Below are 24,764 nucleotides of genomic sequence, written 5' to 3'. Positions count from 1 at the left end.
TAAAGTGTCAGATAAATGTAATGCAATGTTAACACTTAATTGTATGCAAACAGTTGCACACTTTATATAGTTAAGTGTTTGTTTTTGCATCATATGTAAAGGGACGTTATTGTGGGATAGTAAATATGCGAGTGATATTATGGTGACGTTATGATTATGAAACATAATTCGTAAAACGTAATTCAAATTATTTCAATTTGATTGCGAGACGTGCTAACTGCACTCGGAGATGAATGGTGCAATCGGAGATGATTGATTGAATGTCAGATGTACATCATTGTGAATTGAGAACATTTTCTTTAGCGAGAAAATGATTGTTTTAAAACTATTATTTTACGCTCACCCAAGGTCTTGAAGACGGAGCACACAAATGTTTTCGACTATGAGCTTTTGAGTTTTCAGTAGGATCTCTGAGTTGATTCAATAAACTGTCTTACCTTGCAAACACACTGAAGAGACAAAAAAAAGAGACAGATCGAAGTGACTTTGTGTAGAGAAGCTGGCGACAACAGAGATGAAAGCCATTTGGGTAACAAGAGATTATTTCCGCGTCACTAGCAACAGTTTGTAGTTAAACTTCAGCAAATATTATAAGTAATGACCTATGATGCCGGGGTTCAGCGACAGCCGGCACAACCAATTGTAATGTCAGAATTAGGGACGGCGGAAATTTCTAAAAATCTTAACCGACTACCGAGCCTCATTAACCGGCGGTTAACCGAAAATTCTATAACTGCCATTTATGATATCCTGACCCGTCCTGTTCCTTCTTTGCCCGTGAAACAAGTTATGCCCCCATTTTAGAATGGTCAGGCTCCTGTCACACAATGTTAGCTCATACCCTTTGTATAATACATTTTCCCCAATTATTGTCCACTAGCCTACTTGTGGAGGAGTTTTGTTCTGGGGAGAACAACAATTGCTTTGCCAGTGCACCCACGCACAGGCACACATTACGGACAACGTCGACGTTCAATGCAACCGCAGATACATTTTTTACCGGTTAACGTTGATCTGGTCGACTACCGGTTAAACGGTTACCGGTTAACATCCCTAGTCAGGGATTTTAAGGCTCTTGCTATGAAACCAGTCCAGCAACTCTTTGTAGCTTCTGTCTCTTATGGTGTGATTGTGTATCAGCAGCACAGTAGGATTGTATATCTCTTGCTGTTATACAGCCCCTGCCTTCAAAGTCATGATAACTTTGATACTTTGCCTCCACTGACATTGGTGAATTATTTAATCATTGATGCTTGATGTATACCCTGCTGAATTGAGCCCCTGTGCATGATCTTTTGAACAACAAGCTAAGATATTGCACATTGGTAAACATTGCACATTGGTATGAATACTGACCGTGAAAGCGGGGCCTCACGATTAGGGCTGGGTATCGTTTTGTTTTTTTCGATACGGTGCCAATTTCGATACTTTGGTTTCGATACCGGTGCTTTTCGATACCGTTTTTCGATACCTGTTGTTTTGAAGTTAATCTCATTATGAAGAACCCATAAGATCACCAAATTCTAAATTTTCACAAGTAGTATTGTGCATACGGTGAGTGCATTTCAGTCATCTTAAAAAATGTTATTATAGATTACTCAATATGTATCTTCAATTCAAATTAAATATAGAAGATGATTTCTAAGTAGCCTAGGTGTTGAGTAAGTAGGCAGGAGTACAGTTGGATGACAGTTAGCTCAGCAATCAATGAGTAGCCTACTTCAATTGCTATGTAGCCTACTATTGTCATAATCTCTAGGCAAACCTAGGCTAGGGCTTTTGTTATTTCACAAATTATTACTAGATAGCCTATTGCAGCAAATATTCACGTTGTTACTAATTTTCCACCAAAACCCAAATCAGCCATGTAAATTATTTAGTAATTTCAACATCATAGAGCAAAAGAGCATTAGACACATACACACTTCCAGGTGCAGGTTGCTCTCTCTCTCTCTCTCTCTCTCTCTCTCTCTCTCTCTCTCTCTCTCTCTCTCTCTCTCTCTCTCTCTCTCTCTCTCTCTCTCTCTCTCTCTCTCTCTCTAGAAGCTTCTGCGTATTATTTGCTTTTGAATTCACGTAGCTACACGCTCTCCTTCACCTGACCGCTTGACTCATACATAACCTGCAGATTGGGAAGACCAGACATCCCAATGGAAGTCCAATAAGTCTCATTGATATTTGATAGTGGCTCTCCGATGCCCGCGAGTCAGATAAAGCATTCCTGATTTTAGACTATGCAAGTTCAATTGCCAATGCGGGAAAGAGGAATATAATGACTCGTGCGTCATGCGTGGGGTACTTGAAATAGATTACGTGCACTTCGTAGGGCGCCCTGCAAATGTCCTGGGTAAAAAAGCAGGCAGTTATATAGGCCTACAGACTGGACGACAGAAAGGGCATTGACAAACAATGTATCACTGATTTGCAAATGTGTTGGTCGGGGTGTCCGGGGTTGATAGGCAGCTCCCTGTAATAAGTTTTTGGAACTTGGGATGTCTGGGAGACGCTATCTTAACGCTGTCTTAACGCATCGCATGGAAGGGATGTCGAGTGGGTCTTTTAGCGTTGCCCTCCGCGGGAACAAGTTTCAAATCTCCGCACTTTATTAAACCCCTTAGCGATTGGCCACACATTGATTCTTATCAAAACTACAGTAGCCGTGCGCAAGTGGAGAGGAGAGTGCACACTCAAGGAGGTTTAAAACGACAGCATCAGAGGAAGATTGGCGCGACGGTAGTTCTACCACTATTATCATGACTGCACAAACACACACGTCTTCGTTGGACAAAAGGGTTGTTGAACATGTTTCAAAATTAACACCTCAGCACAACACAGCCTCAACGTCAACTGAACAGGACTCTGCTGATTGAGCCGCGCCCGCGCCAGGCACTGCCTGAAGAGACAAACAGGGCAGCAGCGCATATAGGCCTAATCTTCTATAGAGTTCAAGAAACACTTACTAACAAATACAAATTCATTTCAAACAATAATATTTTAATGTCCATTCGTCCATGGCTTGTAAATTTCAGCGCAGCTTTCGGCTCTTAGCCTTGATTTGGTGCGTTAATGTTTCGCCAAGTCGTGTTGCCGTCTTTCGCAGGGACAAGCTTTGACAAATGGAGCATCTGGCTCTATTTGCGTCCAGTCACACAAGCAAAGTTTAACCACACTTTAGATCTCAGCAAGTCTATCAGGGCTGCAACTAGCTACAACTGCAACTACAACTAACTGCAACTAGCTACAACTAAGTTAGCCTACAACATATCCTCACCAACTGTCAACTGTTCAAGTAAACAAACGCTAGTACTTTTTGAATGAATGAAATGTCTCGTGCTCGTCCCGCCCACTCAGGTCCTTCGAAGCCAATCACAAATGACAATTTCACCTGACTACATGGCTATTGGTTCACAGATTTACTATTGACACAGGGACTGTTGAAACGCACAAAAGGTATCGAAATGAGGCACCGTTTTTTTTGTTTTGTTTTGATATTCGATACTATGTGGCTTTTCGGTCGGTGCCAGGACCGGACCGAAATTCGGTACGCAGCCCTACTCACGATCCTTCTGTCTTTTTGGGTTTTAAGCTGAGGTGTCAGAAAAGTTACCTGTATGGTATTACATCACTTCTTGCAATTACTAGTCTTCACTTGCTATTGCTGCAGTTGACTTAGCTACACAATCACGTATGGGTTTTCACCGTCTTGTCGAATGGCAGGGCATGATTACCAACATCGACCATGACATGTACGGCATCGCGTCAGACGAGTACGACGATGTCTATCTGTTCACGGACAACAGCGAGAACCTGGTGACCACGGAGGAGTGGGCCGTGGGGGACCGCGTGGAGTTCACTAGGATGAAGGTGAGCAGTCGATGTTTTGCATATCACTTCCTGATTGGGTGGGTGTGTATGTATGTGCTTAACCCTCACCCTAGCCCTTGCCTCTTGAAGTTACGCTCTAGGATTTTTGACGATAGCCTAACACCAGCGACCTCTGCAAGTACGAGGACAGTTTGGAGTTAGGATGACCAACCGTCCCCGCGTGCACAGCATTTGAAGCCCAATTCAAGCCTCCCGCAAATTGATAACTTTTTCCGCCTGATCGACGTTTGCTGTAAAAGAAGTCGCTCCATCTCCCTTAGCCACAGGCAGCCACAAGGGTTCCAAGACCCACCTGCGTCAGATCAAATAAGAGGTGGTCTACTCTATAGCGTCGTTTCATGCTACTTTTTAACACCTTGCCATAACTGAAAACTGACAGAAAACCCGATTCTTCCTTATGTTATGCGCCCTCCACTTCGAAAGACACTGGTTTAGAGGAATATGATATGTAAGGTGGTATGTGAGCAATTATTAGATTAACACATTCAATATCAGCCGTTTTTTGGAATTTAGCTGTAGACTCCTAGCCAATTTCATCATTTTTTGTCATTTTTTGAACAGCCACCGAATATTTTGTCTTCAACCCACAGACATATCAGGGCTTGTTCTACAGCCCAAAGACTCAGCTGTCTGTATATTTTCGCGGTTTGTTTCTAGCTTACTCCATTCTGAAGTTATTCCACTTTAAGCGAGCACTGGTTTAGGTAAATATACTGTTTTTCAACATTCGAACTGAGATAAAGCCTTTTTTTGTCACAGGTGCGCTCTGACTCTCCGAGTTTAAATTGCGGGTCTAAATGCATTTTCACGCCCAAAGAACAACTCCAGTAGCTTCAAAGTAAACTATTTCGATACAAAAATCACCTCATCAGGCTATTGTTCAAAGCCACATCATCTGAAATGCTAGCTAGCTAATGTCACTTGACTGGCAGTGTTCGTTCTGTAGATAAAACTAGACGTGCCAAATTACTCACCCAAAATTAGGTTACTTCCTGCTGTGTTGCATGCTGTTTTTCGTTACAACCTTCCATTTTACATCTATCTTGATGGCAACAAAACTCCTTATCCTTCCATCATATGTTTAGGAACAGGATAGCTAGCAGGACATGTTTTGATGCTCTAGGAAGTAAATGGAGACGTGACGTGACGTGATCAGGAATTGGTTTGATTCGCTATAATAAAACTCAAATACTGTGTGTAATGAAATGCACAGATGATGAAATATCCAGATCCTGACTTTGTAGGAGTTTTGACTTTGTAGGAGTTTTTATGATCTGTGTCAGTTCTGTTCATCACATTATTACGAAAATCACACAGAATGTGCATTAGAATGTGTAGATTCAGAATCCAATTAAAAAAAAACGTAAAAACGTAATTTTACGGTTTGGGAGCCAACGCATGGGAGGCAAAACTTATTTTTACGGGACTTGGAAGTGAGTGTGTGTTAATCTGCCTGAAGGGTGGGGCATGCCGATTTGAGATGTTCTATGCCTTGAGGCTTACAGGGGTTTAGTAATGTAAGAGTTAGTAACTCTTTGTTTTTTAGTCAAAGATTTTCAAATCCAAAAATATGCTCTGGGGCAATTGAGCCATTGTTGCGGGAACTGGTAAGTCATAAGCATAAAATGGGAAGGATTTGTCTTCGTGTTTTTCTTCGTGTTTTTCATTAGCTAGTTCAAGTTGCAGTCATAGCGGCAGACATCTTCACTGTTAATTTAATGCACACACCAAAATGTTTCTTGTTGAAACTCAAGGGGATCCGGTGGTTTAGAAAGGAGCCGACTTATCCAGTAGCCCACCAGTGGAATCTGAGCTGAGTGATTTAAGAGTCCTGATTAACTAGCTTTGATACTTTGCCTAGGCCGACATGCAACCTGTGAAGTTGCAGAAAGTATTGCTTCTCAAGAGTAGTCTGACCAGACAGCCTATCTAGCACATTTCAAATTGTAGCGTGATGGGAGACCAATCAATTTTGAGCATTTCCAACGGCTCGATGGGGTGTGTTGTCAAGGCAACGGTAATGACGCGCTGGTTCAGTTAGCAGGTGAGTAAAGGAATGGGTGCTTTGATCGATTACATTATCTCCAACATGTGGAGGCATTTCATGATCGCAAGTTAGACATCTCCTTCGGAACAGTGGGTTGACGATGTGAATTGGCCAGACCAAATTCTTGCAGAGTTGCAGTCACGCTCTCGAAGCTATATGATACCTAAACGTGTATAATATTGCTGTTTGCTGAAAGTGCTACTGCTAACCGCAAATACTTACCTTTGTCCACTGCTAAAAAGCTGTAGAACGCAACGAGAAATAATGCTGTTCAACTCTCACACATGTTATTATCAGTAATACTTTTACTCTTGGTTGTGTTGACACTTTATTACTGAAATGAAATTGCATGCATATAATGTAGACAAACTGAGATGGCTAGCATGTAATGACAGTGTTTCGTGTGTATTTGTTTTCATTACGATGTTTGTAGATGTTTATAGAGACCACAGACAACGTTAGATGCGTGTTGTTAGCACAGACCTATACAGAGAACAGACTGAAGTGAAGTATTTACTTGGCCAGAATGGGAAACTGAGATTCACTGTTGTGGTCTCTAAATTCAGCAATGTCCCTCCATACGCACTGTTCCGGTACCACACTTCCGGTACCACAGTTGCTACAAATCTCTTAAAGAGGGCTCTGAGTGGTGATGATGTCCAGGGTAAGTTCTGGTGGAAAGAATATAAAGAGAACTAAAAGATAAAGAAGTTAATCAAGGACAACAAAACATGTCATGAGTGATGAGCCACATTGCTACAGGTAAGTAAACAGTTGATAGTTCAGAAAGACATTCTTTCAATACTGTTCAATTATTTCAACTGCTCAACTAGTGAATAATCGGTCTCATGAGAACATTCCTGAGTGTTTTAGTAACTCAGGAACGGTATGAGTAACGACTCACAGCAGCTTTAATATAGGTGGTTGTGTTATTCGTTTAAGTGACAGCCTTTAATTAGAGATTAGAACCACAAAATGGAGTCATGGTCTTTTTTAGGCTTGTGCTATTTTGATCAACTATTCACTGAAATTATCGGATTAGGGACTTTGATGTTGTGTGTTTATAATGTGTTTGCAAGATTACATTTCACCATAACAGTTGGGTTACTCTACGATTTACGCATATCTACCGTTTATCGGCTTATTGGGAGAGTATGATTATGCAGTTGGAGAAAGATGAGTGAATACAGAGACAGCTCGAGACAGACAGAAAGGAAGTAGGAAGTGGTGGGAGATTGGGCTAATATTTAAAATATTGACTCTTAAGTGTAAGACGAACATAGACTTGATGGGCAGTCCTTAATCTAGAAGATATATTTACAAAATACAGAGGGCATGTGGGCAACAGAATATGCAAACTTAGGCACAGGTAAGGGTCCTATTTAACCACATATTCCACTGTGGTTTTTGCCCAAAAAAAAATTGGTTGGCATGTTATAAGATCTTAATGATGCGTTCTTACACACATAATTATTACGCTATTTATTATTAGACTTTGCGGAGCCACATCCTAAAACCATCAACTATACAATCAAACATATGTTAACTATTCTAAGACCGTCACAGCTTTAGAATCCCATTCGTCATCCATCATTGAATGTTCAGTGGCTAACTTTCAGCAGAGAGTAAGCACAAGCTAGACACCTCTAAACCAATGAGAAATGTCTCTACACTACCCAGAAATGCCTCATGGGTCTGCCGCTCCGAGCACAAACAGAGCATTCGTAAATTCCAAGTGTGTCGTTGGTTTGATCTTTTTTTTTTTCTCCAAACAGTAGGTTTTCAGGGTGTCAGGGTGAATTTACAAATGTAGCCTATGATTAATTGGATGTAACATTTAAACGTGTCTTGGTGTATCTGCAGGTCTCAAATGTTGACATGGCTGTACGAGTGCGTAAACTACCTGAGGGCATGGAGGCCTTTACTGATTACATGGACCCCCCATCTGAGGAAGAGAGCGATGAGGAGAGCTCTTCAGAGGAAGAGGAAGAGGAGGAGGAGGAAGAAGTGGTTGTGAAAAAGGAAGAACCACCGAAAGAAGAGGAAAAAAAGGAGGAAGAAAAGAAAGAGATTGTGAGTGGTAATTAATGTGGACTATAAAGCTGTTGTGTTTTGATTAATGCATAGATGTTCTATTGAAACATGTCTTCGTGTTATATGGTTCAGCAGACCTCCAAATGACTAAATGTTGTTTACCTCTGGCAAGCATGTGATGTGCTATTAATGTATGTTGTCATGTTGTCTAGCAAGAAAGCACTTCTCTGTAGTTATAGGCCAATTAGCAAACAGGGCTGAAAAAAATGTCGTATTCAGGTTTTTAACTGGGTGCATCAAATCTAGAACATTTTTTCTACATTTTTTTAAACAACCATGGAATATGAATAATTAGTGCTTGACCTACGAACACATATTAGGGCCTGTTTAAAAGCTGTTAATCTCAGCTTTTCATAGGTGAAAAGGGTAGATTTCAAGGTATTTACATTCCTAAGTTGGCCCAAGCTAGTTTTTTTTAGTTTTTTTTTTTTTAAACTAAATTTAAAATTACTACAGGTTGGCCCTCAACACAGGCACAAAAAGCCTACTATTACGTGCCTAACTGTGGCATGATGGGCTTGAAATCATAAATGGCTGTAAATGGGCATTTTTACAGAAATATGTGAAAATTGTGTTATCAGGTTATATTGATCAAAACTACTTGGGAAAATAATTTGACACAATCCTCCAGTTGAATTTCCATTTTCCCAGATTTGAAATCCCTAGTTTTTAGCCCCTATGCGTTAACCCTTTGGCCATGTTCCAACACCCATGTAGCCTTCGTTTAGCCATTTTTGGGTGCTTGATTTTTGGGTGCCTGAAGTGGAAAGGCAACTGATGTATTCTTACAAATGTCTTTCCTTACTTAATGTAGTGAATGACAAAAGACCAACAAAGGTCGACGTCTGTGCCTGCACTTAACACCCGTGTATTGCTTGGTGCGTGCACTCCCAAAAAGTAGTAATCGCTGAAGATAATGGAAAAAAAGGAGGCGCACACAAGGCTTGTGTGAAAAAGTGTATTGAAGACGAAATGAAACAACAGAAGTCTAAGGTTAACTGGAGAAACAGACGTTTCGGAGCTAGTCCATTCTCAATGTCTCCAGCTACTGAAACTTAAACTTCTGTTTGATTTCGGCTTCAATACACTTTTTCACACAAGCCTTGTGTGCACCTCCTTACTTAATTTAGATCAGAACAGCCTCAAAACAAACTTTGCACTGATTTTGAAGAAAAAAAAATCATTCGCTGCAATGTAAAACTTAAGAAGACCAAGCCAGTTGTAAGGTTCTTTTTCTAGTAGGAGTGGTGTAAATGTGGCTGTACTAGTTGCAAGGTTACTGTTGCTGTTGTTGACATGTGCTGTGGCTGTGAATGGAAGGTTATAAAGACGGAGCCGGTCTGGCAGCCCCTGCCTGAGCGCGAGCCTTCACCAGAACCCGAACCCGAGCCGGAGCCAGAGCTGCTGCCACACGAGGAAGTCAGCGAGGACATGTACGATGGAGTGGTGCTCAGGATCCCCACACGCACACGCTTCTGTGGCAAGACTGGCAAGACACTGGTGAGTCAAGCACTTCTCTCTCTCTCTCACACACACACACACACACACACACACACACACACACACACACACACACACACACACACACACACACACTAGATTCCCACAAGCGCACGCTGCTGTGCAAAGTATAGAAAGACCCTGGTGGGTCAAATACAACACACACACACACACACACACACACACACACACACACACACACACACACACACACACACACACACACACTAGACCCCTACACGCACAGGCTTCTGTGGCAAGACCGGTAAACTGGTGAGTAAAGAAACATCTCACACACACATGAACACGTATTGATGATGTGTAATTTTGCAATATCAAGGGTTTCAGCTGCCAAAATCAATCAAGCCTGGTGACACTGGTCCTTCTCACTATGGGGCCAGACAAAATTAAAGCCTGTCAGCCAATAGTAATATTGTTTTCATCTGTCTCTGGGTTGGAGATAAGTCTGTGAACCAATAAGCAGACGGTAAAGAGAGGGCAGGTGCAAGCCTGCCAGGTCATGCAGTCTCCAGAGATCTGGAGACAGATTTGTTATGTGTATAAATTTAATCTTTGAAACTTGCCCTGTCCATATTACTTCTGGACTTTGGCGAGGGAGCGCACTCCGTGTTCACCCACTCACCCACTGTCACAGCATCATCACTTACACCTGTGTTAAGCCTTCGGCTTAAGCCTCCGGCGCTGTGTATCAGACATCTCACACACGTGCCTATGTGCACGCAAGCACACACATGGTACTGTGGCAAGATCGACAAGACACTGGCAAATCAAACATCACAGAGCAGACACAATAACACAGTGCATCGTAACTCAGCGTAGAAAGCTCTGTGTGCTGCTCTTAGCAGTAATATGGTAAAATTTAAATGGGTTTTAATATTTAACTGAGTTACATGGATAGATTAATGGGATTTAATTTTATTTCACAGGTTTTAGCTTATCTACATATATATCTATTTATTCTTCATTATGTTTACTGTGATGTGTGTTTGTCTTGCGTGTCTTTGTGCCACCACCAAAGCAAATTTTCCATTTCATGTAAGTTTAATGGACAATAAAGAAGTTTAAAGTGTACCTCCGGGATTTTGGACACCAGACCTCATTTCCGAGTCAGCCAGGGTGTAAACAATGTGTCCAGAACGTTTTTTTCACATTCCATGCAGTCCTTGTGAATTCTCATATCCATGTTGCTAAGCTAGCGCAAGTGAACGGATATGGTAGTAGCCTGCCCCCAAAAATAGTCTTATCCGGTTGCAACAACATTCAAAACAACCCCATTATTATGCCAGACTGCAAGTGTAAATACTTGTCTTGATAGAATGAAGTTTGAAATGAAACCAACATTGCAATCATGTTTGATCACCATCAGCAATTTGTGTTCCGGTTTGAAAGCTTGACAGCCGCGGAGTGATATTCCTAGTACAAATCCTAGCTTCGTTTGACACATCCATAACTTTTCCATAGAGCGAACTCCAACATCTTTGAAGTTTGTAAAACTGAACGGTTTTCCCCTCTCCCTGACCTCGCTCGCAAACATCAAGAGTAATGCTTTCTGTCCGATGAATCCAGGAATACGGCAAGTCATGTCTAATGCCATTTGTCACAGCAATTACACAAAATAACAGTAAAGCATTACAACATGCCAATCCAAAAGGGTAACTTCTAGCCCAAGTTTTGGCTAACGTAGGCGAAGCCATTATACCACTGGGCTACCATCATAGAAGCAGAAAGCATAGCAAACCTGTTCTTCGGAGACTGTTGGTGCGCGCCACAAAATGTAGATCTGGGAATGCGGTTGGCACCGCGGACACTTTTCGAGTTTTCCGTGTAGGTATTAGACTTCGAGAAGGACTTTGTGAAGTCGTCGGGACTGAAATGGTCACTGCAAAGCACCGGGGTAGCTTACGGAGCGTCTCCATCGGTGGGTTGATGTAGCCCTGCAGCCAGGAGCCAGAGTTTGGTTCTTTCAACATCTTTCACGGAAACCAATGGAAGCTTGCCGATACCCATCTGTGGGCTTTATTATTGCAGTTGGTATATACACACTGATGTACCATGGTGCGATGTCGTTGGGTTTTAATCCACTATTCGATCCGAAAGCAGTTGTAGAACTAGCCTTGATTTGCAATGTCTCTTGCGGGTCCCTGCAGTGGGTGGGTGGGCTACATCACAACTGAAGAGAGCAAAGTAAAATTCCGCCGACCCCGAGAAAATAGTCTCTCAACATGGCAAAATCCACGCAGTGCAAGGTTGGTTTAATTTCAAACTTCATTCTACTAAGACAAACATTTACACTTGCAGTATGGTATAATAACGGTTTTGTTTTGAATGTTGTTTAAACGGGATAAGACTATTTTTGGGGGCAGGTTACTACCATATCCGTTCACTTGCGCTAGCTTAGCAACATGGATATGAGAATTCACAAGGACTGCATGGAATGTGAAAAAAACGTTCTGGACACATTGTTTACACACTGGCTGACTCGGAAATGAGGTCTGGTGTCCAAAATCCCGGAGGTACACTTTAAGTCTAAGACACGCACACAGAATAGATACACCAGACACACCTAACACACACACACACACACACACACACACACACACACACACACACACACACACACAAAAGCCAGCGCCTGGATGAATCTTTCCTCATTTCTAATCCATGATTGTCAATGTGGCCTCATTGCAGGTTCTGGACCTGGGCACGGTGAAGGCCACGGTCGAGGGCGAGACCAAGAAGCTGCCGTTCCGCATGCTGGACGTGATGACCAAGGCCACCATGCTGGTGGGCGACAAGGTGCACCTGCACATCGCCTACAACACCAAGACGCGCATGGAGAGGGCCGTCAACGTCATCTTCCGCACCGGCCCACTGCGCATCATCACCGAGCAGCGCAAAACCGTACGTCTCATGCACACAGTTGGACAGACACACGCACACGCACACGCACGCACACACACATAGAGCAATGCAAAACCATATGTCTCATACACACAGGCACACACACACACATTCTCTTTCTCTCTCTCTCTCTCTCTTTCACACACACACACACACACACACACACACACACACACACACACACACACACACACACACACACACACACAATGCAAAACGAAACATGCACTCACTCACACACATGCACACTCACTTACCTCACCTCACACACACACACATACAGAGAAGACTGTATGTTTTGTTATTAAGTCTATGTTAACTTCTGGCTTGACTTGTAGTGTACATCACACACATCAGTGGTGTGTTGAATTTGAAAGAATAACGTATAGCCATTTACATTGTGCAGACTTGTGCATTTATGCCTGAGAGTATTGAAATTGTTAGACTTACATTTATTTGTAGATAAGATAGATAATGGTCATGGCCATGGGTAGCAGTTTTTTTAAGCACAATACATGCATACATGTAGCTCGAACAGTTGGAAAAGAATTGAATGAAAGGAAATCAGAAAAAAATGCATTGAAAAAAACAAAAAACGGATTATTATTGGAAGATTGCCGGTTGGAGTCCCATACCAGTAGGAAAAATGTCTACCAAGTGCTTGCTGTAAAAGAATGAATTCATTCATAAATGTGTGCTGCTCCTTGTCTTGTCTGCCAGGGTGTGGTGATTGAGATGGGGGATACTCACGGCTACATTAAGTACCCTGAGGACCCCAAGGTGCTCTTCTCCCTGCGAGAGGTGGTGGACGATGACCCACTGGCGGTGGACGACAAGGTGGAGTTCACCATCATGCCGGTAGGTATTTATTCGTGCACAATGGTACTGCTTCTTCTTGATTTATTTTATTTGACCTTTATTTCATCAGGAAAATGAACCCATTGAGATAAAAAAAAAATCTCTTTTACAAGGGGTCCTGGCCAAGTGACCGCACAAGTTACAAAATAAAAAATTCGTTTGCATTAAAATTACAAATAAAGTTAAACAGTAACAAATCAAATCAATAAAAAACAATTACAAAAGATGGACTCAGTCTCAGAGTTCTCATCCTGAATTTAAAATGGCTCAATGGAATCAGTTCTGTTAATTTCAAGTCCTTCTGTAATTTGTTCCATGAGGTAGGAGCAGAAAACGCAAAACTTTGCTTTTGTATTATTTTTTTTCTTCATCTGTTTTTTTAATGTATTATTTTCCCAAATACTGCACCCTCCCTTTTTGGCGCTAGCCTGGCGCTCACGCAGACCCTTCGTGCTTCGTGCATGTTGGTTAAACTTCGTGAGCTCGTACGAGGGTCTGGAAATCTTAGACGAGCCCGAACGGCATCCAATATTTCATGGTCGGTCCAATCAGAATCACAGGGCGGGGTATATACAAGTCAGTGGTTGAAGTAGTAGTGATTCAAAAAAAGCCACGTGAATTCTCCAATCAGGGATGTTTACCGGTAACCAGTTAACCGATAGTCGACAGGATCAACGATAACCGGTTAAATTTTCTGCCACCGGTTAACCGGTAATAATAATTATAATAATACTTTCCTCCCAAAAAGCCCCCAAAAACTATAATTTTGAGGTTTTGGTATGATAATTCAGCATTTTCCATCTGGCGACACTGGCTGGACATGACAGACCCTGTCTGAGCAGCAAGAAGAAAGGCTTATGTGAAAAATAAAATTGATCAGGCACGCAAACGTTATATCATTTAAGATTGCCGGTTAACCGGTTAACCACCGGTTAATGAGTCTCAGTAACCGGTTAAGATATTTTTACATTTTCGCCATCCCTACTCCAATCAGGTTTGAGCTGTTTTGAACACGCCCACGCCTTTCCAGAGCTAAGCGATTGTCAATGTTCCAACCATCGCGTGAGAAACAGGTTATTTCGGCGCATCACTGAAGTCTCAAATAGTACAAAAAGTAGATTACACCCATCTCTTTCTTGATCTCTGTCTTCTACGTTTTTTTTGTATATCCCATACTTTATAGTATAAAACTAAGATTACTTCATCAAGTAACAATACACCCCTCTCCCCCACAACCATAATCAGCACATTCGAGTTACCTACACTGCTGGATGATAAGTAGTAGTCATCAAGCCAAATAAAAACAAAGACAAGAAAGATGACCAAGAAATGCAAAAAAAATACAATCATGCCCTACTTTACACCTTTCTCAAAGATCTACTAGGCTAAGTGTGTGTTGGATTCAGGGCTTTGAACCGTTATTTTTTTCCAAACGTTTCGTTCCGAACAGAAACAGAATTATAACGTTTACGGTTATGAGTTCCACCAATAAATTGACGTTCCCGAACCGGTTAGAACAAAAAAATATTGTTCCCGGAACGGTTAATTTCGTTCCTGTCAGCTGATTACTCCCTAGGCCTAACTGACGTTAATTAACCAAATAAGACGGAAGTGCAAATGAGTCAGCCTACTTCCAAACAAGAAAAGAATATCCTCCAGAATTTTGTCATTCAGGGACGACCTAAGCGGAGAATAAACCTCAATGATGAAAATGCGCACTCCACGCTGACTTGGGTCACGGGGAGCGCTATGATGGACATTGTGAGTTTGCATATTTGAAGCGGCCATGGATGCCCAATAACGTCGAACATTCTCGGTGCGCTTTACACGTGCTTCTCTGCAATATCTTACAATGATGCAATGGAAACTCTGCCCTTTTGTATGACAGTGGTTTCTCTTATTTAAGATGTGGAGTGGAGACTTTGTAATCCACAGCTCTCTCTCCATTCAGTCAGAGAATGTCTGATGTCACACAGGATGTGAACCTCAGCCGTCATGGGTAACGTGCACAGGAAAATAATTACTTTTCTTTTAGTTTGAGGAACGGTATTAACCGGTATTAACCGGTTACCATTATTTTTAAATAAGTGTTTCCGTTCCAGAACATAAAAAATAATAACGTTTCCGGTTTCGTTTCTGTTCCCTGTAAAATACAAAAAGTTCCTGGTTTTCGTTTTCGTTCCTTGAACCGGTTCAAAGCCCTGGTTGGATTATACCTATATGTGTCTGTAATGACAATGCAGTCTTTTAACCCATTGTGTCCTGGAGCGACATATACGCTGCATTCAGGTTCTTGAGATTTGAGCTGTTTTATTAAAACATATGGGTAAGTTAGAGCAGAAAAAAACACATTCTAGTACAAAATGAAGGTTCTAGCTTTTAAATGCAACTTATTTGCTGTTTTTATGTGCTTCGGAGACTGAGATATTTAGGTAGGAGAAGGCACCTTTTCCCAAAAAGGGCTTAGGCTAAAATGAGTTTAATTGTGTCTGTCTTCTTCCATTTAGAAAATCGGAGCGATGGGCAACAAGGCCATCCGGGTGAAGAAGTTTGTGGACAAGGCAGTCCTCACACCTCCCAAAGTAGAGCCCCTGGTGGCGAAAAGTAAATTAAAGGTAAAAGATCTATATCAGTAGCAGTAGAAGTTCTTTATTTTCACTATTCAAGTACAGTAAGATGTATAGTTTGGAAGAGCCCACAGATGCAAAGGAGCTGTATGGACCTTACATAATAAAGTTTACAAGATTTTAACCTGCAGTGATAATACCTGATTAATTAACACTCACAATTAACACTATTAATTGACTTTTGATGTACCACATTTGCTCAATAGTGAGTCCTTATTAATGACTGAGGGCTTAAATATCATTGCCTAGATATTTCATGTCCTGACATACTTAATACACTATTACATTATTACATTATAATGCATGTGCTATTGTTGTGAAGTGGTCCCGTAGCATAGAGAGGTAGGATATTCAGTATACAACAACAGTATACAGCAATCCAATAAGGCTATGATGGGTAAATGGGAAATCTTAATTTTACAGGTGTGTATTGATTTATAATATAGATTTAGAATTTTCCTCAGATAAGTCTCAGGTAAATGTCCACTTATTTGTCTGCATTTTGATTTGTTTCCTCTCGTTAATGTGAGTGCAGAAAAAGATGGCGATCAAAATCACAACTGAGGCCAAAGACCTGGGGAAGCTGCCTGAGGACATCAAGCCTGATCCTGACGAGGAGCCAAACACGTGAGTAGACCATGTGGCCTTTACAGATATTTTAGTTTAAGAAGGTAGGTCTCTCCACTGTGAAATAAGCTTAAAAAAATGTAATTAAATGAAAGCAGCAACAGCGTTTAAATATTTTAATTTAGATTTAAAAATCCTTGGGCTACCCTGCAGAGATGGTTAAAAAGCACACAATAAAACTATATGAGTCCTTTTTTTGTATTTCCTGTTTACATTTTACTGCCAACTATTGTGACTTTATTACCAGGTAGAGGTGCACTGTGTGATATTTTTTGTAGTTTATTTCCAGAATTCATGCTACCCATTCAAAAATACTTACCACCACCACCAAATTTGAAGTCTTCATTATGACTGGGAAAATTGTACTTTCCTTGCATGAAAAGGGGGATCCCCTCCATTTGTCCGCCATTTTAAATTTCCAGAAATAGACCATTTTAGCTGGACAACTTACTGTACTATTATATATAACTATGTATTAGTTCATTATTTAGTAAATATTCATGAAAAGTGTCAATGAGCAGCATAGTTGCAAAACCTACTCTGGCCAACATCATACACTGCTCCTTTTAAAGGTCTTGTTTTAAAATGGAAAACAAAGCAAATCTGCCAAAAAAAAAGGGCTAACACTGATGAAGACACTTGCCAACTTTCTTGTGTGTCCCCTCCCTTACAGCAGTGACGTGTTGCCAGTGCGAGCCAAGCCCAATCCTGTGAGCACCAAAATGGGGATGCTGAGGAAGGAGTTGATCAAGAAGGAATCTGAAGAGAGCAAGCGCTCCAGGAGTCGTGACCGGTCCAGCCGCAGCAGGAGTCGGAGTCGTAACCGTAGCCGCAGTCGCAGTCGCAGTCGTTCCCGCCGCCGATCTACCAGCCTTTCAAAGGATGTCAAAAGCGAGAAGAAGTATGATGTGTCAGGCAAGGGCCCCACGGCTGGGGTGAAGAGAGAGGATAGGAGGAGTAAGGAGGGCTCAAGCAGGAGAAGCCGCAGCCGTAGCAGAGAGCGTTCCTACCGGCGACGCAGCAGGGAGAGGAGTCGAGACCGGCACAGGGATCGCGACAGGGAACGAGATCGCGACAGGGACCGAGATCGCGACAGAGACAGAGATCGCGACAGAGACAGGGATCGTGACAGAGATAGGGACAGAGACCGAGACAGAGACAAAGACGGAGATCGAGATAGGGACAGAGACCGAGACAGAGGTGGCTATTATGATCGCGGCTATGGTGATCCCATGCGCCCCGACATGAGGTACTGGCACGACGGTAGGAGCAGAGAGGGCCCTCCCCATCCATACCCTCCTTACTACAGAGAGCCGCCTTACGGCCCCGACCGATACGGCCCTCCTGGCCACGACCCATATGGCCCACCTGGCCACGACCCATACGGCCCGCCTGGCCCCGACCCATACGGCCCACCTGGCCCCTATGCCCGCGAGGGGCCTCCCAAGCCCGTCATCATCGACTACGGGCACCCCAAGCAGCCTTACGTTGTGGACTACGGACACCCCAAGAAGCCGTACGTTGTTGAGTACGGGCACCCCAGCTCCAGTTCCACCGTGGTGGAGGACGAGCTGATGAAGAAGCAGCGAGAGCTTGAGGAACTGGATGCGCTGATTGCTCGGAGGAAGGCCTTGATCGGCGTAGATGACGGGGATGAGAAGCCGAAGGCACCTCCTCCACCCAGGGAGCCCAGGGAGCCCAAGGAGCGGCGCGGCTGGGGATCGGAGCCACTAGCCTCAGACGAGGAGGAGACTTTGGACTGGCTGCCCCAGAATGCGAGACGTCAGCAGCCGGCCAAACCGATTAAGTCCATTCTGAAGAAAACCAAAGACCCGATCCCTGTGGCTTCCTCTCCACCTCAGGTGAGAACACAACAATTTAATAACTAATTTGGCTACACTACAGTAGATATGGCATTTTTGTCAGTGCCTTTATTGTAACATTGGTTAAAAAAATGTTCTTTTTTGCCTTTTTTTCTCAAGACTAAAAAACCCGATGAATCATCTTCGCAGTACTACTATGACACCGCCTACCCAGGTGCTGCCGCCTCAAGCTATCCCCCTCGTTCAGGCCAGACGCGTCCATACCCGGAGGAGCGGCCCTACAAAGAGCCTGATACCTACAGTCAAAGCTCTGCTGCACCTGCATCCACATCTGTGTCTGGTCAGTCTGGGGACCATCGGTCCTCCACATCTGCCTCTTCCGTTCCACGCAAGCCCCCTCCGCCTCCTCCTGGACTTCCGCCTTGTCTGCAGCAGAAGGCCAGCAGCAGCACTCTCCTGGCCACCCAGGCCCTGCTGAGCCAGCTGCAGGCGTCCGGGGCCCGCAGCGACAAGGTCTCCCAGATGCAGCGCGTCCTGGGTCTCCTCAACAAGGGGGTGGACGTCAGCCAGCTCACCACGCTCATCAAGGAGTCTATGGGCAAGGGCACCACCGGGGCCAGCAGCAGCAGCTCTTCATCAGCTGCCAAGGGCGAACGTTACGATCCCTTCAAAGAGGACGATGACCACGAGAGCAAGGACTCCAGGGATGACCTGCTGCCGCACGAGAGGGCCATGAAGGACGGAAGCGGCTTCTCCCGCATCCTTGGCCTGGGCAACACGTCAAAGGAGAAGGAGAAGGAGAAGAAGAGGGAGAGGGAGAAAGAGAGAGAGAAGGAGAAGCGGAGTTTAGATCGGGATGATGATGATGATGATGAGGAGGAGGAGGCTCGGCTCTACGGCAGCTCGGCAGCTGCAGGGTCATCCTCCAGTCAACATGGCCGCCGGACTGAACAACGGCAAAGCCCTGAGACCTCTGCACCACACCGCAAGGAACCAACGCCGGACGAGCCCAAGCCATCCTCCTCGGGGAAAAAGGAGGACAAGGAGCTCTACATGGACAAAGTCCAGAACCTTCTCAAGGCCATCGGGTTGAACCTCCATTCCTCCGACGTCACCCAGCTGACAGACAGGATGAAGGAGAAGCTGTACGGCGGCAAGACCCGGGAGGCCTCAGTGGACTCCAAGGGTAGTGAGCGCTCGTCGAGTCGACAGCGCAGCCACACTCCGTCCGTAGGTGGTGAGGATGATCCCACGGGCTCTGCCTCCCCGGCCAAGAAGGCCCGCCGTGAGCACTACAGGAGCCACTCGAGCCAGTCGCGTCACAGCAGAGAGCACGAACCGCAAGAAGCAGACAAGGGGAGCTCTGCAGATGGCAGAGAGTCTGCCGAGCGTAGCAAGCGTGCATCAGAATCACCCAGCCAGAAGTACGACCCCTACTCCTCCTACCCAGAGTACGCCAAACCACAGGCCGACCCTGCTCAGCCCTCTCCCCTGTCCACTGCTACCACAGCGTACCCCTACTCTGCCACGCACAGCAGCTACCCGTACCCTTATCCAAGTGGCTCATACTCTGCATCTCAGTACCCTCAGGCTGCCTACGCGCAGTACGCCAACTACACCTCTGCTTCCTCCACTGCCTCGGCAAGGGCATATGACCCATTCTCTTATGCATCTGCAGCCACCTATACCCCCACCCCCATCTCCGAACTCCAAGCCGCAGCGGTAGCCCCCTCCACCACCACCACCACCAACACCACCACCACCACCACCACCACCACACCACCCCCCTCCGCCACCTCCTCTTCCTCTTATTCAGCGAGCAGCAGCCAACCCCTTACTGTGGGAAATGGAAACCCCCACGCCCCCATTCAGGCCTCTGGCAGCGCCTCCGTGACCTTGGAGAGCACCAACGTGACCTTGACCAAGCCAGAGGAGGTGAGCCAGGAGGACGAAAACGTCAATCGATGCCTCACTGTCATTGAGCCTGTCACGGATCTGGAGGTGGCCAATACACCAGAGATATCTGTGCTGACTGATGATGACGTGAGAAAGAGACACAAAGAGAAGGTAACTATTTCAGCGGGACAGGGTTATGAGTTGTGGGAATAGAATTGGTTATTGGAAATACAAGGCGCGTTAGCTGCTGAGTACAATAGGTTACGTTACTCCCAAAGACACAATGCAGCAGGTGTACAAAAGGCACCTATTTGTCGTGCTAATGGGTCATTTCATGTGAAACTTGGGGGCCCGACCTACACAGATTTCAATTAAACTTGTGCCTTTTTAGTTGCAAGGACCCCCCGAACTGCATCTTTTTTTATCCATCTGACAGACATATTAAGGGAGAAACAAGACTAAGACTGTTACTTTGGCCTAATGATTCAGTCACTGTAGCTTAATTTATTTACACACACTAGAAAGATAGCATTGATATCGTATTTAACAGAATATCGACAGGCCTTTTGCTCTCGCAAACTACCAGCACTGTGCTGCCATGAGAACAAAGAAGTAGCTGAGACGACATGTGCTTGTCCCCTAGTCAGGATTGTTTGGAGTTGCGCGACAATGCTCTGAGCCTTTGTGTGGGGGGCGTGGTTGCACGCAGAGACAAATTTGAGGTTATGCGTCGGAGGCATAAATTAGGCTTTAGAGGAGCCTGAAGATGTTAACACATTGCCTCCTAACATGTCTCTGAATTTAGCCTGTTGACTCCCAGACATTCTAAGCAAGTTATTTTGAACATTCACATAATATTTTGTTAGACCTATGGACACACAATAGGGCTTTTTTCCATTTGTTTCTAGGTGATTCCAAGCCTAGATTGTTTGTTTTGATTAGGCTACCCCACGAGACTTGACGTTATTTGGTCAGGAAGTGCATGATTTGATACTTCGCTGCAACACTCAAATACTGCATTGTGATAAAATGCCAAGATGAAATATCCAAATTATGACTTTGTAGGGGTTTGGACTTTGTAGTTACTTTCATGATCCATGCTAGTTCTGTTCATCAGACTTACCAAAATCACACAAAAGGTTAACTTAGAGTGTCTAGATTTGAAAGTTAAAGAAAAGGAGGCTACAACAAAGGGAATTTTTCCATTTGGTAGTAAAAAAAACCCTGCATTTAATCTATATGGAAGTCAATGTTTTAATGATATTATAGCCTATCTTCAGGAGGGAAATAACCATCCTTAATTACAGTCTTAATATTTTAATATTTCATAATTCATACCTGAACAGTCATGGTTTTCCATGCTCTTTGTGTTATATGTTGTGTTATATGTCGAGCCCTAAAAGAGCTTTCAAGCAAAACGATCTTTTCGTGACTTCAATTCACTGACCTCATCATGGACGAGTGTATAGTGTCCCACCCACTACATTAAAACTACTGTGAAGGCACATTAAGCTTAATTTAAATGACGTCAGGCCCCAAAGTCTCTGATTTCACGTGAAATGACCCCAATGCATAATAGACTTAAATGATCACACATTTTATTGTAAGTGCGACGTGATATTTGTGTCATTTTTCAAGTGTTCATTCGGCATAAGGATGATTTGTAATGCAGGTTGACCACCATCAGAAAATGTTTAGAACCACTGTTTAGAACTACTGTTTGTTACTCTATCGAAGCCTCAGGCATAAAGCTATAGATACACACACTAGTCGGTTAGCGCGCTAATAATATCGATAGACATTTTTGCAAATACTTCGGTAAGGACATGCTTGTAGGATTATTTCTTCACACTCCTCTGGTATGTATGACTGAATTTAGCATGCATTACACTTAAATATGACACAAATTATTTATACTGAATACTTACAGCCTGTCCAATGTTAAGCTGCATGTGCATTGGTCTTTGCATACAAAAAGTGACTCAAAAGCCTAGTAAGTCGGTTGCAATACAATGAAATGATATCAATAGATACTGCGTGTAGCAAAATACCCTCCTCATGTCAATATCATGAGCGTCATGAGGGTTTCTTCCAAGATGCGAAAGTTGAGTGTGTATAGCCTATTATATATTGAGCTAGTTAGCTTTTGTTTGCTAGTTAGCTTGTTCTAATTACCGTTACATAAAATGCTGATAATCCATTTATGAGGAAGTAGTTTTAGATAAGTTGATCTTGGACAGGAAGGTAACTTAGTATCATGGTACTCGTTGTGAGAAAACATGCACATCCACAAAAGATGTTCCAGTAATGTTCACTGGTCATAACAGTTAACCAAAAGGGCTAGGATGGCTAGGACTAATGAAAACACTTGTAAGAGCAATCGTAGCAATCGTATGGTCGCAAGAAAATCAAAGCTGTTTGAAATCCTGGTTGCCCCTCTTGTTTGAATCGGACGGTTGATTTGACACTAATTATCACACTGACCATGCACATAAGGCAAACATTGTGAACTGTTAGCAATCGCATCCTCACCTCCACCTCGCAGGTGTGTGATTCCATTCAGCCTTTATGTCCTCAGCAGTTCTGGAAAACAAGTCCGTTATATAGTGTGAGAACATGACTTGTGAGATGTGAACTTGTATACCCTGCGATTGACTCGTACAGTGTAAGTAGGAGCTGATGCCGGTGATTGTAAATCAGGCTTTAGACATGTATGAATGTAGTGGCCGTCATCAGTCTGGGTATGCCTCCCATAGAGGAATACTGTTTGAGATGGATAAACTGAAAAATTACTCATAATCCTCAGTCTTTGCATTCCTCCTAGCTAGAGTGCGCGATATGACTATTAAATCGTGAATCATGAAATCGAGTAGAAAATCGTCAAAAACTGTCAAAGTGGAGAAATTCTATACTTCACCTTGGAGTGAGGATGTTTACTTTATCAGAGTCATGTTCACTTTATCAGAGTGATGTTTACTTACCTAGTGTTGTTTTTACTGAATTCATTACATTCCAATATTGCGCTTTGCATGTTATCAGTGTGTTTTACATTTACATGGAAAATTGCAAGTATATTCATTAAAATCAGTTCAGAAAGGTGTGTAGCCCTAAAATGCCTGCCTTTGTTATTTGTATTTGAGATTTATGTTAATAATCGTGATATGACATTTTTTCCATATCGCCCACCCCTGCTCCTAAGGAATGAATAATGTTTAACCAATCGAGATCGCAGTCGAGGCTGTAAATGAATGATGTTTAACCCTTCGAGATCGCATTCAAGACTGTATAAAATAACAGGGTTCCCGCGGGTTATTAAAAATATTAAAAAGGCATTGAATTTAGTTATCCAGCATTAAGAGCATTAATAGCATTGAATTAGCTGTTAAAAGTCGGGAATTTTTTTCACTGCGGCATTAAATTTTCAAAAAACATTTCAGTGTGCAACCTAAAGGACGAAGTTTTTTTTTCATAATGAAGATGACGCACAGAACGTCAATACCCATGATTAGTTGTAGAACGCTACTGTAAACACAAATCTAGAGTGCAGCGGCGCCATTTTTTGATGAGGTGAGGTGAAGAATGGGAAAGTGCCCCCAAGTGGCTGCAGGATCCAAAATACTTTTTGGGTAAAATCTGTGCCGAATGACCGCGAGGCGTGCTGCACACTATGCAAGAAAACGTTTACGCTGGGCTTTTTTCATAATGAAGATGACGCACAGAACGTCCATTCGTTGCACTGTAAACACGTGCACAAACCTTGAGTGCTGCAGCGACAACGGGAAGTGTAGCATTAACAATTATCTATCCTCGACGTAGCGCACAAGTATTTTTTCCACTAACCAGCAAAGTTTTATTTGTGCCGTCCAAGCACCAGTTGAACTCGAGAAGCAGGTTGTGAGCAAATTTATTTCATTGTGTTCATGCAAACAGTGGAGAACTGACGTTGTGGAGTGTTACCGGTTTTCTTGGGGTATTCTTTTTAAGGCTATTGAACGTTGTGAAGCAAACTTAAGGAGCAATCAGAAATCCACCGCTGTCATTTGTAGCCATTTCAATTTCATGACAAAGCTGTGTTACAAACGCAATTAGGCTACTTGGCGAGACAGACCTATCGATTGGTCGCAACTAGTAGATGTATCACAAACGACCACCGACATTAATTAACACACTCTTGTTTGAGGAGCTCCTAAAAGCGTTAGCAGAAAACAAGGCGACGTCATGCAACATTTAGCCTCTTTTTAAAATCTTGCATTGAATTTTTGAGGTGGCCAATAATAACCACAGACGCGTCACACACGGCTACAGTGCACTCCACACACCAACGCGTGGGCACGCTATACCTGTTGGTAGCAAACTTGACTCGTATCAAATCCCGTCTCTGAACTATTTCCCCTTGCTGTTCGGAAAAAAAGACGACTACTTAGTTGATCTTGTTTTAATCGATGCGCTGCTAAACCAGGAGACCTGACCCATCTATGAATAGGG

General features: G+C 43.3%; 1 protein-coding gene across 1 annotated transcript in view; it reads left to right on the top strand.

The window, feature by feature from the left end:
• Positions 1-24,764, top strand: part of LOC134441214 (uncharacterized) — a 42,215-nt gene that overhangs the window by 10,468 nt on the left and 6,983 nt on the right. Inside the window, exons 9-17 of the mRNA XM_063191409.1 lie at positions 3,718-3,864; positions 7,796-8,005; positions 9,347-9,526; positions 12,236-12,448; positions 13,169-13,306; positions 15,814-15,921; positions 16,469-16,560; positions 17,234-18,422; positions 18,543-20,450. Of these exons, the coding sequence (XP_063047479.1) occupies positions 3,718-3,864; positions 7,796-8,005; positions 9,347-9,526; positions 12,236-12,448; positions 13,169-13,306; positions 15,814-15,921; positions 16,469-16,560; positions 17,234-18,422; positions 18,543-20,450 (4,185 nt within the window). The remainder of the gene's footprint in view (positions 1-3,717; positions 3,865-7,795; positions 8,006-9,346; positions 9,527-12,235; positions 12,449-13,168; positions 13,307-15,813; positions 15,922-16,468; positions 16,561-17,233; positions 18,423-18,542; positions 20,451-24,764) is intronic.

The sequence above is a fragment of the Engraulis encrasicolus genome, chromosome 24 (assembly GCF_034702125.1).
Source record: "Engraulis encrasicolus isolate BLACKSEA-1 chromosome 24, IST_EnEncr_1.0, whole genome shotgun sequence".
NCBI classification, from domain to species: domain Eukaryota; kingdom Metazoa; phylum Chordata; class Actinopteri; order Clupeiformes; family Engraulidae; genus Engraulis; species Engraulis encrasicolus.
The sequence above is the reverse complement of the archived record's forward strand: the minus strand, read 5'-3'. Positions and strand labels throughout refer to the sequence as shown.